Below are 16,351 nucleotides of genomic sequence, written 5' to 3'. Positions count from 1 at the left end.
CTTGACCAACTCATTGTGATGCTCTGAGATGGCCAGTAAAATACATTCACACACTCCAATGTATATAGAAGTTGTTTCATTGTGAATTTCATTTCTATTAAATACTAGTCACGTTACATATTGATACTACAGATTACTATTGTATCCTCTGTAGATCAGTAGATGTTTTCCTTACTAATTATTAAGCTAAAATCCAAGCGGAACTGCTTCTCGCGAATGTGGAACAGGAAGAATAGGAAAGGGCATAAAACAAAGAAGAGCTTTGATTGTAAATCAACACGTCTGTCAAGTGTTTTGTTTGTGCATTAGAAGAATGAATAGGCTGGGAGATAATAACCATTGATTGTTTTCCCAGTGTTGTGTTTTATGAATGATGTTCCTTCTATAGAATTGGCCTCTTACTGTCAGTGATATCCTCCTTTCAGCATTTTCTGTTTTTATTACTAACCATAGATTGATCCTACTCGGTTTAAGTCAATCAAACTGAATTGCTGTCTTTCCCTAGTAGTTCCTTAGCCTGGTGAAACCAGCCTAATCTTGCAAAAGCTCACATGCTGTTTCCCTTTACGTATCAAGTGAAAGGAAAGGTGGGCGAAGCGGTCATTCTGCTTGACCAGGCTAGTATCTCCCGTTCCCAGGGTGAAATAAAACCACACATTGTTCCCAGAATAATATGTGTGTGTGTGAGGGAAGCTAGTCAATAATGAAACTGCGTAGCCTACACATCGCTATGGTGGGTTTGAGTGCACTAAGTTCTGCTTCAGTGTACTTTGTGTTATTGCCTGAACCTTGAGTTGCAGCTCTCAGAATGTCTGCTCTGCTCTCACCTGAATACTGGCCTGGCCTTGACTGTTGGAAGAATGTTCAAGACTATCAGGAAAAGCCATGGCACTTTTGTGTGGGTGTACTTGCGTGCGTGTGTGTGTGTCTGTATCTGTGTCTGTGTGAATACACACCCTTTCTCTACCAGTGTACCCACCCTCTCCTCTCTGTCTGTTCAGGTGGGCGACCAGTTGCTGGAGGTGAATGGGCGGAGCTTCGTGGCCATCCCCCATGACGAGGCGGTGAGGATCCTGAAGACGTGTCGTCACCTGCTGGTGAGGGTGAGGGACGTTGGCCGCGTGCCCCATGCCCGCACCGTGGTGGACCAGACCAAATGGATCAGCAGCCCCATCACCCCTAGCCCACCGCCCATAACAGAGAGCACCGCCAGCCCAGCCGCTACACGGTGAGTTAGTGCCCATAACAGAGAGCACCGCCAGCCCAGCCTCTACACAGTGAGTTAGCGCCCATAATAGAGAGCACCGCCAGCCCAGCCTCTACACAGTGAGTTAGCGCCCATAATAGAGAGCACCGCCAGCCCAGCCGCTACACAGTGAGTTAGCGCCCATAACAGAGAGCACAGCCATCCCAGCCGCTACACGGTGAGTTAGCTGCCATAACAGAGAGCACCGCCAGCCCAGCCGCTACACGGTGAGTTAGCGCCCACAACAGAGAGCACCGCCAGCCCAGCCGCTACACGGTGAGTTAGCTACCATAACAAAGAGCACCGCCAGCCCAGCCGCTACACAGTGAGTTAGCGCCCATAACAGAGAGCACCGCCAGCCCGGCCGCTACACAGTGAGGTAGCTGTCATAACAGAGAGCACTGCCAGCCCAGCCGCTACACGGTGAGTTAGAGCCCATAACAGAGAGCACCGCCAGCCCAGCCGCTACACAGTGAGGTAGCTGTCATAACAGAGAGCACCGCCAGCTCAGCCTCTACACAGTGAGTTAGCGCCCATAATAGAGAGCACCGCCAGCCCAGCCACTACACAGTGAGTTAGCGCCCATAACAGAGAGCACAGCCATCCCAGCCGCTACACGGTGAGTTAGCTGCCATAACAGAGAGCACCGCCAGCCCAGCCGCTACACGGTGAGTTAGCGCCCACAACAGAGAGCACCGCCAGCCCAGCCGCTACACGGTGAGTTAGCTACCATAACAAAGAGCACCGCCAGCCCAGCCGCTACACAGTGAGTTAGCGCCCATACAACAGAGAGCACCGCCAGCCCAGCCGCTACAGAGAGCACCGCCAGCCCGGCCGCTACACAGTGAGGTAGCTGTCATAACAGAGAGCACTGCCAGCCCAGCCGCTACACGGTGAGTTAGAGCCCATAACAGAGAGCACCGCCAGCCCAGCCGCTACACGGTGAGTTAGCGCCCATAACAGAGAGCACCGCCAGCCCAGACGCTACATGGTGAGTTAGCTGCCATAACAGAGAGCACCGCCAGCCCAGCCGCTACACGGTGAGTTAGCGCCCATAACAGAGAGCACTGCCAGCCCAGCCGCTACACAGTGAGTTAGCTGCCATAACAGAGAGCACCGCCAGCCCAGCCGCTACACGGTGAGTTAGCGCCCATAACAGAGAGCACCGCCAGCCCAGCCGCTACACGGTGAGTTAGCTGCCATAACAGAGAGCACCGCCAGCCCAGCCGCTACACAGTGAGTTAGCTGCCATAACAGAGAGCACCGCCAGCCCAGCCGCTACACGGTGAGTTAGCGCCCATAACAGAGAGCACTGCCAGCCCTATATCTGTGTCCCAAAAGGCACCCTATTGCACTACTTTTGACCAGAGCCCTATGGACCATTGGCGATGCATCCTATGAGAGTTTGATGATACCTTTGTTTTCAGTGAAAAAGTAATGCTGAAAGACTAATAAAAGCTCCTTCCTCCGTTTATGTTAAATTCCCTTTGAAAACCAAACGTCCTTGCAATGTACAATGCACAGTGGCATCGATGTTTCATCTTTAAATGTAACAGAGATGTAGTATTTTTGACGCTTTGAACATGGAATGATTTTTCCATTCGATCAGTAATTTTTTCTTTGACCAGAAATAATGTCCTACGGCATTCATGTCTGCGGTAACATGAAGATTAGCAACTGAATGTAATATATTTCAATTACAATCCAGCCTCCATAGAAGCAATATATAGAATGATCACGTAACAAGGTAACATAATGAAATTACCATTGAATTTCTGACCAGTGTCATTATTCTTCTACAGATGTCAGTGTCTTCTCATGTGACTGACTGACTAATGCGAGGCAGAATACGTCCAGCTCATTGTTGGAGGAGACTAAGATTCCTTCCCTCTGGGTTTGACAGTCATGTGGCAGGCTGCTCAGTTCCAGGGAGAGCTGTCTCTCTCTCCCTCCTTTCCTCTGTTTGTCTTTCTTTCTCTCCCTCCTTCCCTCGGTCTCGCTCTCCCTCAGTCTATCACTCTCTCCCCTGTCTGTCTGTCTGTCTGTCTATCTGTCTGTCTGTCTGTCTGTCTGTCTGTCTGTCTGTCTGTCTCCCCATCCTTCCCTCTGTCTATTTATCTATATGTCTCTCCCTCCTTCCCTCTGTCTATCTATCTGTCTACTTGTCTGTCTCTCCCTCCTTTCCTCTGTCTATCTATCTCTCTCTCTCCCTCCTTCCCTCTGTCTATCTATGTCTACTTGTCTGTCTCTCCCTCCTTTCCTCTGTCTATCTATCTCTCTCTCTCCCTCCTTCCCTCTGTCTATCTATCTGTCTCTCCCTCCTTCCCTCTGTCTATCTATCTGTCTACTTGTCTGTCTCTCCCTCCTTTCCTCTGTCTATCTCTCTCTCTCTCCCTCCTTCCCTCTGTCTATCAATCTGTCTGCATGTCTGTCTCTCCCTCCTTCCCTCTGTCTATCTATCTGTCTACTTGTCTGTCTCTCCCTCCTTTCCTCTGTCTATCTCTCTCTCTCTCCCTCCTTCCCTCTGTCTATCAATCTGTCTACTTGTCTGTCTCTCCCTCCTTCCCTCTGTCTATCTGTCTACTTGTCTGTCTCTCCCTCCTTTCCTCTGTCTATCTATCTCTCTCTCCCTCCTTCCCTCTGTCTATCAATCTGTCTGCATGTCTGTCTCTCCCTCCTTTCCTCTGTCTGTCTATCTGTCTACTTGTCTCTCACCCTCCTTTCCTCTGTCTATCTATCTGTCTACTTGTCTGTCTCTCCCTCCTTTCCTCTGTCTATCTATCTGTCTACTTGTCTGTCTCTCCCTCCTTTCCTCTGTCTATCTATCTCTCTCTCTCCCTCCTTCCCTCTGTCTATCTATGTCTACTTGTCTGTCTCTCCCTCCTTTCCTCTGTCTATCTATCTCTCTCTCTCCCTCCTTCCCTCTGTCTATCTATCTGTCTCTCCCTCCTTCCCTCTGTCTATCTATCTGTCTACTTGTCTGTCTCTCCCTCCTTTCCTCTGTCTATCTCTCTCTCTCTCCCTCCTTCCCTCTGTCTATCAATCTGTCTGCATGTCTGTCTCTCCCTCCTTCCCTCTGTCTATCTATCTGTCTACTTGTCTGTCTCTCCCTCCTTTCCTCTGTCTATCTCTCTCTCTCTCCCTCCTTCCCTCTGTCTATCAATCTGTCTACTTGTCTGTCTCTCCCTCCTTCCCTCTGTCTATCTGTCTACTTGTCTGTCTCTCCCTCCTTTCCTCTGTCTATCTATCTCTCTCTCCCTCCTTCCCTCTGTCTATCAATCTGTCTGCATGTCTGTCTCTCCCTCCTTTCCTCTGTCTGTCTATCTGTCTACTTGTCTGTCTCTCCCTCCTTTCCTCTGTCTATCTATCTCTCTCTCCCTCCTTCCATCTGTCTATTTATCTGTCTACTTGTCTGTCTCTCCCTCCTTTCCTCTGTCTGTCTATCTGTCTACTTGTCTCTCACCCTCCTTTCCTCTGTCTATCTATCTGTCTACTTGTCTGTCTCTCCCTCCTTTCCTCTGTCTATCTATCTGTCTACTTGTCTGTCTCTCCCTCCTTTCCTCTGTCTATCTATCTGTCTACATGTCTGTCTCCCCCTCCTTCCCTCTGTCTATTTATCTATCTGTCTCTCCCTCTTTCCCTCTGTCTATCTGTCTACTTGTCTGTCTCTCCCTCCTTTCCTCTGTCTATCTATCTCTCTCTCCCTCCTTCCCTCTGTCTATTTATCTGTCTACTTGTCTGTCTCTCCCTCCTTTCCTCTGTCTGTCTATCTGTCTACTTGTCTCTCACCCTCCTTTCCTCTGTCTATCTATCTGTCTACTTGTCTCTCACCCTCCTTTCCTCTGTCTATCTATCTGTCTACTTGTCTGTCTCTCCCTCCTTCCCTCTGTCTATTTATCTATCTCTCTCTCCCTCCTTTCCTCTGTCTATTTATCTATCTGTCTCTCCCTCCTTCCCTCTGTCTATCTATCTGTCTACTTGTCTGTCTCTCCCTCCTTTCCTCTGTCTCTGTCTGTCTGTCTCTCCCTCCTTCCCTCTGTCTACTTGTCTGTCTCTCCCTCCTTTCCTCTGTCTATCTATCTGTCTACTTGTCTGTCTCTCCCTCCTTTCCTCTGTCTATCTATCTGTCTACCTGTCTGTCTCTCCCTCCTTTCCTCTGTCTCTGTCTGTCTGTCTCTCCCTCCTTCCCTTTGTCTATCTATCTGTCTACTTGTCTGTCTGTCCCTCCTTTCCGCTGTCTCTATCTGTCTCTCTCTCCCTCCTTCAATCTGTCTCTCTCTCTCTCTCCCTCCTTCAATCTGTCTATCTATCTGTCTACTTGTCTGTCTCTCCCTCCTTTCCTCTGTCTATCTATCTGTCTACGTGTCTGTCTCTCCCTCCTTTCCTATGTCTATCTATCTGTCTACTTGTCTGTCTCTCCCTCCTTTCCTCTGTCTCTGTCTGTCTGTCTCTCCCTCCTTCCCTTTGTCTATCTATCTGTCTACTTGTCTGTCTGTCCCTCCTTTCCGCTGTCTCTATCTGTCTGTCTCTCCCTCCTTTCCTCTGTCTCTGTCTGTCTGTCTGTCTCTCCCTCCTTCCCTTTGTCTATCGATCTGTCTACTTGTGTGTCTCTCCCTCCTTTCCTCTGTCTCTGTCTGTCTGTCTCTCCCTCCTTCCCTCTGTCTATCTATCTGTCTACTTGTCTGTCTCTCCCTCCTTTCCTCTGTCTCTGTCTGTCTGTCTCTCCCTCCTTTCCTCTGTCTCTGTCTGTCTGTCTCTCCCTCCTTTCCTCTGTCTATCTATCTGTCTACTTGTCTGTCTCTCCCTCCTTTCCTCTGTCTATCTATCTGTCTACCTGTCTGTCTCTCTCTCCCTCCTTCAATCTGTCTCTCTCTCTCTCCCTCCTTCAATCTGTCTATCTATCTGTCTACTTGTATGTCTCTCCCTCCTTTCCTCTGTCTATTTATCTGTCTACTTGTCTGTCTCTCCCTCCTTTCCTCTGTCTATCTATCTGTCTACTTGTCTGTCTCTCCCTCCTTTCCTCTGTCTATCTATCTGTCTACTTGTCTGTCTCTCCCTCCTTTCCTCTGTCTATCTATCTGTCTACTTGTCTGTCTCTCCCTCCTTTCCTCTGTCAGTCACTAGCTCTAATGGAGGCCGGTTGATTGAGAGCCCTATAAGGTACACATTTCCCTTCAGCTCCTTTAGAAATGGAAATAGAAATGGCTTTAAGTCCTACACTTCATTAAATGCACGTTGCTTGCGAACCACCCAGTTCCCTACATAGTGCACTACTTTTGAGCAAGGCCCTGTGTAGATAATAGGGTACCATTTGGGGTCCATCTCTAGGCTTCCTAGGGAGCTCTGCCACCAGGTCTCCCTGGGTTGCTGTTGTTCTCATGGCCAGACCATACACATTTCAAAGTCAGTCGTGTTTGGGTGTATGTGTTATTGTAAAATGGGTTTTCTGTTAGTGGTTCATTATGGGAGCATCTTTTAAGTTCTACTGTTTTTGTTGCAGGCCATCTTCAGCGCGGGCTACACCTGTATTAGGAAAGGTAAGTCAAATTCTACTATCTCCAATACTTCCCCCAGTTGTGTCAAGTTGGCTGGATGTCCTTTGGGTGGTGGACCATTCTTGATTCACATGGGAAACTGTTGCAGTTCTTGACACAAACCGGTGCACCTGGCACCTACTACCATACCCCGTTTAAAAACACTTAAATCGTTTGTCTTGCCCATTCACCCTCTGAATGGCACACATACACAATACAAGTCTCAATTGTCTCAAGGCTTAAAAATCCTTCTTTAACCCGTCTCCTCCCCTTCATCTACACTGATTGAAGTGGATTTAACAAGTGACATCACCCAGGGATCATAACTTTCACCTGGATTCACCTGGTCAGGCAAGAGCGGTTGTCCTAAATGTTTTGTACACTCAGTGTATACTTAAGCAATAAGGCCCAAGGGGGTGCAGTATATGGCCAATATACCACCGCTAAGGGCTGTCCTTATGCACGACACAACCTGGATACAGCCCTCAGTCGTGGTATATTAGCCAGATACCAGAAACTCACAAGGTACCTTATTGCTATTATAAACTTGTTACCAATGTAATTAGAGCAGTAAAAATAAATGTTGTCATACCTGTGATATACGGTCTGATATACCACGGCTGTCAGCCAATCAGCATGCAGAGCTCGAACCACCCAGTTGATAGTCTATCCTGTACGACTTGATACTACTATATCCTCATTGATACATAGAACTGGAATATCAGAGGGTTGACCACAACTCACCACACTAAAAGCCTTTTATACTGATAGTGAACTATCTTCAGATTCATTCTTCATCTGCTAGTACCATTAACCTCAGCATCACACATGAACTGCACAGGTTGCATCCCAAAAGTAGCACACAATTAGGGCATAGTGTGCTATATGGGATGCCAAGAAAGGGAAAGCAGTATGATTTACTGGAAGAGAAGAGAGGGCTGCATTTTGAAAATCATTACTGCAGATTGTATCCAAACATGAAGAGCTGTGGCTGGCTCTATACTGGGGCTGGCTCTATGCTGGGGCTGGCTCTATGCTGGGGCTGGCTCTATGCTGGGGCTGGCTCTATGCCGGGGCTGGCTCTATGCTGGGGCTGGCTCTTTGCTGGGGCTGGCTCTATGCTGGGGCTGGCTCTATGCTGGGGCTGGCTCTATACTGTTGTCACCATTAAGGTAGAACTTAAGAAACCATGCAGGGTTGGATACTCTATGTATAGTTTTTCACTGTTTTACAGTTAAGAGTAGCTCACCCCTGCTTTGCTTCTCTCTATATATATATCCTAACAACTGAAACACTGAAGTGAAGAGGATTTTCAACAATTCTCCTTTATAATTCTGGCCTTCTTCACGGGCTGAAAAGTGTTGGTTTTAGCAGTAAGGAAGTCTTTTTTTATCAAGATCCCCTGTCCTCCAAGGGGATCTGAATTTACCCTTTACTTCAGTGGAACATCCATGACCTCACCGTTAGCTGGACACACTGATCGATTCTTCAAGGGACGGGAAGTGACAGCCTGGCCAGATGCCATCACCATGGCGACACAAAGTCAGCTCTCGTCAATAAAAGAGGGAAGAGGGAATAGAGGAAGAGCACGGACTGTCCTTCGTTAGCGGTCCATAATTAATTGAAGGGGAACACTGAGAATCTAATCACATGATCGGGGAAATGCTGCATTCCCCATTCACCCATCCATCACTGTCAGAAAACCTCAAACCTCATTAACATTCACTAAGTTTAATAAAGAGAAATGCAATCCAACAGATGACGTGGAATTGATACAGGTTACAGCAATATGACCTTTAGGCGAAGCAGTGTATTTGTCAGCTGAGATACAGTATGTAGATTGAGTTGATCCATTTCTTTGGAGACCCTGAGGTTCTCATCCAGTGAACTTGATGGTTGAGCAAGTCTACGCTCTAAGCTTCAATGTTATTATGCCGTACCTTGTACTACTGTGAGTACAGAGTGCTGTATACCTGAGTCCCAGTCAGGGTTCTTACAGAGTGCTGTATACCTGAGTCCCAGTCAGGGTCCTTACAGAGTGCTGTATACCTGTGTCCCAGTCAGGGTCCTTACAGAGTGCTGTATACCTGAGTCCCAGTCAGGGTCCTTACAAAGTGCTGTATACCTGAGTCCCAGTCAGGGTTCTTACAGAGTGCTGTATACCTGAGTCCCAGTCAGGGTTCTTACAGAGTGCTGTATACCTGAGTCCCAGTCAGGGTCCTTACAGAGTGCTGTATACCTGAGTCCCAGTCAGGGTCCTTACAGAGTGCTGTATACATGTGTCCCAGTCAGGGTCCTTACAGAGTGCTGTATACCTGTGTCCCAGTCAGGGTCCTTACAGAGTGCTGTATACCTGTGTCCCAGTCAGGGTCCTTACAGAGTGCTGTATACCTGAGTCCCAGTCAGGGTCCTTACAGAGTGCTGTACACCTGTGTCCCAGTCAGGGTCCTTACAGAGTGCTGTATACCTGTGTCCCAGTCAGGGTCCTTACAGTCCCCTGCATGTCCCCAGGTACCCTCATTTGTTGACTTCTATGATCGAAAAAGCCTTGGTTTTATGCATGTCAACATCAGAAGCCTCCTCCCTAAGTTTGTTTTACTCACTGCTTTAGCACACTCTGCTAACCCTGATGTCCTTGCCGTGTCTGAATCCTGGCTCAGGAAGGCCACCAAAAATTCAGAGATTTCCATACCCAACTATAACATCTTCCGTCAAGATAGAACTGCCAAAGGGGGCGGAGTTGCAGTCTACTGCAGAGATAGCCTGCAAAGTAATGTCATACTTTCCAGGTCCATACCCAAACAGTTCGAACTACTAATTTTGAAAATCACCCTCTCCAGAAATAAGTCTCTCACTGTTGCCGCCTGCTACCGACCACCCTCAGCTCCCAGCTGTGCCCTGGACACCATTTGTGAATTGATCGCCCCCCATCTAGCTTCAGAGTTTGTTCTGTTAGGTGACCTAAACTGGGATATGCTTAACACCCCGGCAGTCCTACAATGTAAGGTAGATGCCCTCAATCTCACTCAAATCATCAAGGAACCCACCAGGTACAACCCTAACTCTGTAAACAAGGGCACCCTCATAGACGTCATCCTGACCAACTGGCCCTCCAAATACACCTCCGCTGTCTTCAACCAGGATCTCAGCGATCACTGCCTCATTGCCTGTATCCGCCACGGAGCCGCAGTCAAACGACCACCCCTCATCACTGTCAAACGCTCCCTAAAACACTTCTGTGAGCAGGCCTTTCTAATCGACCTGGCCCGGGTATCCTGGAAGGACATTGACCTCATCCCGTCAGTTGAGGATGCCTGGTCATTCTTTAAAAGTAACTTCCTCACCATTTTAGATAAGCATGCTCCGTTCAAAAAATGCAGAACCAAGAACAGATACAGCCCTTGGTTCACTCCAGACCTGACTGCCCTCGACCAGCACAAAAACATCCTGTGGCGGACTGCAATAGCATCGAATAGCCCCCGTGATATGCAACTGTTCAGGGAAGTCAGGAACCAATACACGCAGTCAGTCAGGAAAGCTAAGGCCAGCTTCTTCAGGCAGAAGTTTGCATCCTGTAGCTCCAACTCCAAAAGGTTCTGGGACACTGTGAAGTCCATGGAGAACAAGAGCACCTCCTCCCAGCTGCCCACTGCACTGAGGCTAGGTAACACGGTGTCCACCGATAAATCCACGATTATCGAAAGCTTCAATAAGCACTTCTCAACGGCTGGCCATGCCTTCCGCCTGGCTACTCCAACCTCGGCCAACAGCTCCGCCCCGCAGCTCCTCGCCCAAGCCTCTCCAGGTTCTCCTTTACCCAAATCCAGATAGCAGATGTTCTGAAAGAGCTGCAAAACCAAGACCCGTACAAATCAGCTGGGCTTGACAATCTGGACCCTCTATTTCTGAAACTATCTGCCGCCATTGTCGCAACCCCTATTACCAGCCTGTTCAACCTCTCTTTCATATCGTCTGAGATCCCCAAGGATTGGAAAGCTGCCGCAGTCATCCCCCTCTTCAAAGGGGGAGACACCCTGGACCCAAACTGCTATAGACCTATATCCATCCTGCCCTGCCTATCTAAGGTCTTCGAAAGCCAAGTCAACAAACAGGTCACTGACCATCTCGAATCCCACCGTACCTTCTCCGCTGTGCAATCTGGTTTCCGAGCCGGTCACGGGTGCACCTCAGCCACGCTCAAGGTACTAAACGATATCATAACCGCCATCGATAAAAGACAGTACTGTGCAGCCGTCTTCATCGACCTCGCCAAGGCTTTCGACTCTGTCAATCACCATATTCTTATCGGCAGACTCAATAGCCTCGGTTTCTCGGATGACTGCCTTGCCTGGTTCACCAATTACTTTGCAGACAGAGTTCAGTGTGTCAAATCGGAGGGCATGCTGTCCGGTCCTCTGGCAGTCTCTATGGGGTGCCACAGGGTTCAATTCTCGGGCCGACTCTTTTCTCTGTGTATATCAATGATGTTGCTCTTGCTGCGGGCGATTCCCTGATCCACCTCTACGCAGACGACACCATTCTATATACTTTCGGCCCGTCATTGGACACTGTGCTATCTAACCTCCAAACGAGCTTCAATGCCATACAGCACTCCTTCCGTGGCCTCCAACTGCTCTTAAACGCGAGTAAAACCAAATGCATGCTTTTCAACCGATCGCTGCCTGCACCCGCATGCCCGACTAGCATCACCACCCTGGATGGTTCCGACCTTGAATATGTGGACATCTATAAGTACCTAGGTGTCTGGCTAGACTGCAAACTCTCCTTCCAGACTCACATCAAACATCTCCAATCGAAAATCAAATCAAGAGTCGGCTTTCTATTCCGCAACAAAGCCTCCTTCACTCACGCCGCCAAGCTTACCCTAGTAAAACTGACTATCCTACCGATCCTCGACTTCGGCGATGTCATCTACAAAATGGCTTCCAACACTCTACTCAGCAAACTGGATGCAGTCTATCACAGTGCCATCCGTTTTGTCACCAAAGCACCTTATACCACCCACCACTGCGACTTGTATGCTCTAGTCGGCTGGCCCTCGCTACATATTCGTCGCCAGACCCACTGGCTCCAGGTCATCTACAAGTCCATGCTAGGTAAAGCTCCGCCTTATCTCAGTTCACTGGTCACGATGGCAACATCCATCCATAGCACGCGCTCCAGCAGGTGTATCTCACTGATCATCCCTAAAGCCAACACCTCATTTGGCCGCCTTTCGTTCCAGTACTCTGCTGCCTGTGACTGGAACGAACTGCAAAAATCGCTGAAGTTGGAGACTTTTATCTCCCTCACCAACTTCAAACATCAGCTATCCGAGCAGCTAACCGATCGCTGCAGCTGTACATAGTCTATTGGTAAATAGCCCACCCATTTTCACCTACCTCATTCCCATACTGTTTTTATACTGTTTTTTATTTTTTATTTTTTTACTTTTCTGCTCTTTTGCACACCAATATCTCTACCTGTACATGACCATCTGATCATTTATCACTCCAGTGTTAATCTGCAAAATTGTATTATTCGCCTACCTCCTCATGCCTTTTGCACACATTGTATATAGACTGCCCATTTTTTTTCTACTGTGTTATTGACTTGTTAATTGTTTACTCCATGTGTAACTCTGTGTTGTCTGTTCACACTGCTATGCTTTATCTTGGCCAGGTCGCAGTTGCAAATGAGAACTTGTTCTCAACTAGCCTACCTGGTTAAATAAAGGTGAAATAAAAAAATAAATAAAAAAACAGAGTGCTGTATACCTGTGTCCCAGTCAGGGTCCTTACAGAGTGCTGTATACCTGTGTCCCAGTCAGGGTCCTTACAGAGTGCTGTATACCTGTGTCCCAGTCAGGGTCCTTACAGAGTGCTGTATACCTGTGTCCCAGTCAGGGTCCTTACAGAGTGCTGTATACCTGTGTCCCAGTCAGGGTCCTTACAGAGTGCTGTATACCTGTGTCCCAGTCAGGGTCCTTACAGAGTGCTGTATACCTGAGTCCCAGTCAGGGTCCTTACAGAGTGCTGTATACCTGTGTCCCAGTCAGGCTCTCCTGAGGAGCCTTGCAGAGTGCTCCCATGGCGGTGATTAGAGGCAGGGTTCAATAACAGACAGCCCTGACACTCTCACGCACACTCTCTCTCTCTCACACACACACACCTCTCTTCAAGGTTAGGAGAGTTTGTCACCAATTAAGCGGGAGACCGTCACCAAAATCACCCCAGAATGAGAGTTATTTTGAACCTGTGTGTTTATTTCTCCGTCCTGGTCCACCCAGGCCGTAGGCGAGGTCAAGGATAGCAGGGTTCAGTACACGAATCGGGTTCTCGGTAGGTCCAGGTCCAAACACCATCAGCTAAGTCCAAACAGTCCAACTCATACACGATATATCATCTCTTTCTCTATCGTTCACAGATCCTCCCAGCCCCTTCCTCTCTCTCTTCCTGGTTTGTCATGACCCCTTATCTGTGGATCGGCCCCACCTTCTGAGCATTCCCCTTGCTTCTGGGAATTGGCAGTCGGCCATTTTGTGATCTGTAGTTCTGATCGGGATTGCCCTTTTAGTGAAAGGGCAGAGCCTGTTTTATTTTTTTATTTTTTTTAAGGGGTGGATCAGCTTAGTATTGCAGAAAGACTGTTGCTTCCATCAATTTAATTGTCTGCATCATATCCAATCCCACATAAAGTGGGGCAAAAAAGTAAAAAAGTATTTAGTCAGCCACCAATTGTGCAAGTTCTCCCACTTAAAATCCTACAATGTGATTTTCTGGATTTTTTTTTCTCATTTTGTCTGTCATAGTTGAAGTGTACCTATGATGAAAATTACAGGCCTCTCATCTTTTTAAGTGGTTGAACTTGCACAATTGGTGGCTGACTAAATACCTTTTTTGCCCCACTGTACATATGAGATGAGTAATGTAGGGTATGTAAACATTATATAAAGTGGCATTGTTTAAAGTGATACATTTACTACATCAATTTTTCCATTATTAAAGTGGCTGGAGTTGAGTCAGTATGTTGGCAGCAGCCACTCAATGCTAGTGATGGCTGTTTAACAGTCTGATGGCCTTCAGATAGAAGCTGTTTTTCAGTCTCTCGGTCCCAGCTTTGATGCACCTGTACTGACCTCGCCGTCTGGATGATAACGGGGTGAACAGGCAGTGGCTCGGGTGGCTGTTGTCCTTGATGATCTTTTTGGCCTTCCTGTGAAATCGGGTGGTGTAGGTGTCCTGGAGGGCAGGTAGTTTGCCACCGGTGATGCGTTGTGCAGACCCTGCCACATACCTCTCGTATCTGAACCTTTGAATTACGACTCTACTTTGTCTCTATACTGACGCTTAGCTTGTTTGATTGCCATGTGGAGGGAATAGCTACACTGTTTGTATTCGATCATTTTTCCAGCCGCCTTGCCCTTATTAAAAGCAGTGGTTCGCACTTTCAGTTTTGTGCGAATGCTGCCATCAATCCATGGTTCCTGGTTGGGGAAGGTTTTAATAGTCGCCGTGGGTACAACATCATTGATGCATTTGCTATTAAACTCGCTCACCAAATCAGCATATACATCAGGGCGTTTCCTGTTTTAGTTTCTGTCTATAGGCTGGGAGCAACAAAATGGAGTCGTGGTCAGATTTGCCGAAAGGTGGGCAAGGGAGGGCTTTGTATGCGTCGCGGAAGTTAGAGTAACAATGATCTAGGGTTTTGCCAGCCCGAGTCGCGCATTCGATATGCTGATGAAATTTAGGGAGCCTTGATTTCAACTTAGCCTTGTAAAAATCTCCAGCTACTTACAATCAAATGCCGACTGCATTATATACCAAGAGAATTCTCTTCGATCATTATCACAGTGGTGTATATCCCCCCAAGCAGACACCTCGACGGCCCTGAAAGATCTTCATTGGACACTATGTAAACTGGAAACCACATATCCTGATGCTGCATTTATTGTAATTTTAGGTCAGGTGAACAAAAGGACTTGAGTTCCTGTATGTTGTTATGATCACACCACTACTCGTTAATCATAAGGCATACACAGGCGCGATACGTGAAGGATACGTGTACTGACTATGATAACGTATCCTGAGTGAGCCATGTTTCCGTGAAACAAAGAATGTTACAATCTCTACGTCTCTCTGTAAGGCAACCCTTGTTCGGATTTTGTCTACCTTGTTGTCAAGAGACTGGACATTGGCTAGTAGTATACTCGGGAGCAGTGCGCGATGTGCCCGTCTACGGAGCCTGACCAGAAGACCGCTCCGTCTGCCCCTTCTGTGGCACCCTGATCCATTGTCCTGGGTGGTGGACCAAACAGAGGATCCGCTTTGGGAAAGTCGTATTCCTGCTCATAATGTTGGTAAGTTGACGTTGCTCTTATATCAAATAGTTTCTATACAATAATAGTTCCTCCCGGTAGTATGTAATAAGACTTAAGATTTCCTGGGGTAACAGCGAAAGAAATAATACATAAAAAAATCAAAATACTGCATAGTTTCCTAGGAACGCGAAGCAAGGCGGCCATCTCTAGCGGCGTCGGATGTATTAGTCCCATCCTTCAGCTCCATTCAACCCCTCCCATCTATCTCTCAACACCATCCATTTTGGATTTCTATTTGTCATATATTTTTCAACTGTACTGTGATGCTTGACTAAAGTACTGAACCTTTCTATTCTCATAGCTTCTTCAGGTTATAAATTAAAAATAAACATTTTTGCGAAATTATTATATTATATTATTGATTGATTGACAATGGATTTTCAAATCACCTAGTATTGCTATCTGTAGCGTTAGTTCTAGGCAAATGTTGCAACTCTTCAGCAATTACTGGACCTGTGACCAAAAATGATCTACATATGGACAATACCACAAATAAATGACTCTGCCTCCTCACTGAAAAATCTGCAGAGCTGGGAAGATTGTATCCCCCATATATATAACATTCTATTGGTTGCAAGAATTTTGTATAGTATTCTAAGTTTAGAATCTGGCGTTGTTTTGCGTATCAATCCATAAACCATGTGCCATGGAATGGGGACATCGGAAATGTATATGGCACAGCGGTCAGTTTTTTGGTCCTTAAATTAAATTGGTATATGTTTTTATTTATCACTGTCACGCCCTGACCATAGATATCTCTGTTTTCTTTCTATTTTGGTTAGGTCAGAGTATGACTGGGGTGGGTACGCTAGTTTTTGTATTGTCTAGGGGTTTTGGGTGTCTAGGGGTTTTTGTATTTCTATGTTGGCCTGATATGGTTCTCAATCAGAGGCAGCTGTTTATTGTTGTCTCTGATTAGGGATATATTTAGGTAGCCATTTCCCTTTTGTGTTTCGTGTTTTTATGTGTAGTTGCCTGTCAGCACTCGTTTGTATAGCTTCACGGTTCGTTTTGTTATTTTGTTAGTTTGTTCAGTTTTTCATTCTGTAAATAAATAAGAATGTGGGCTTACCACGCTGCGCCTTGGTCCGATTCTTATAACGAACGTGACAATCACACTTTTCTTTAACCATGTATGTCGGCTCTGTATTAAAGAACATAAAAGTTTCTTACTTTTTCCCCTTCTAC

At 47.0% G+C, this 16,351-nt stretch overlaps 1 protein-coding gene across 1 annotated transcript in view; it reads left to right on the top strand.

Annotated features, from left to right (window-relative positions):
* Positions 1-16,351, top strand: part of LOC115140706 (whirlin-like) — a 92,903-nt gene that overhangs the window by 56,951 nt on the left and 19,601 nt on the right. Inside the window, 2 exon segments of the mRNA XM_065026061.1 lie at positions 1,002-1,228; positions 6,747-6,783. Of these exon segments, the coding sequence (XP_064882133.1) occupies positions 1,002-1,228; positions 6,747-6,783 (264 nt within the window).

Source organism: Oncorhynchus nerka, linkage group LG13, assembly GCF_034236695.1.
Source record: "Oncorhynchus nerka isolate Pitt River linkage group LG13, Oner_Uvic_2.0, whole genome shotgun sequence".
In the NCBI taxonomy this organism is placed as follows: Eukaryota; Metazoa; Chordata; class Actinopteri; order Salmoniformes; family Salmonidae; genus Oncorhynchus; species Oncorhynchus nerka.
The sequence above is the reverse complement of the archived record's forward strand: the minus strand, read 5'-3'. Positions and strand labels throughout refer to the sequence as shown.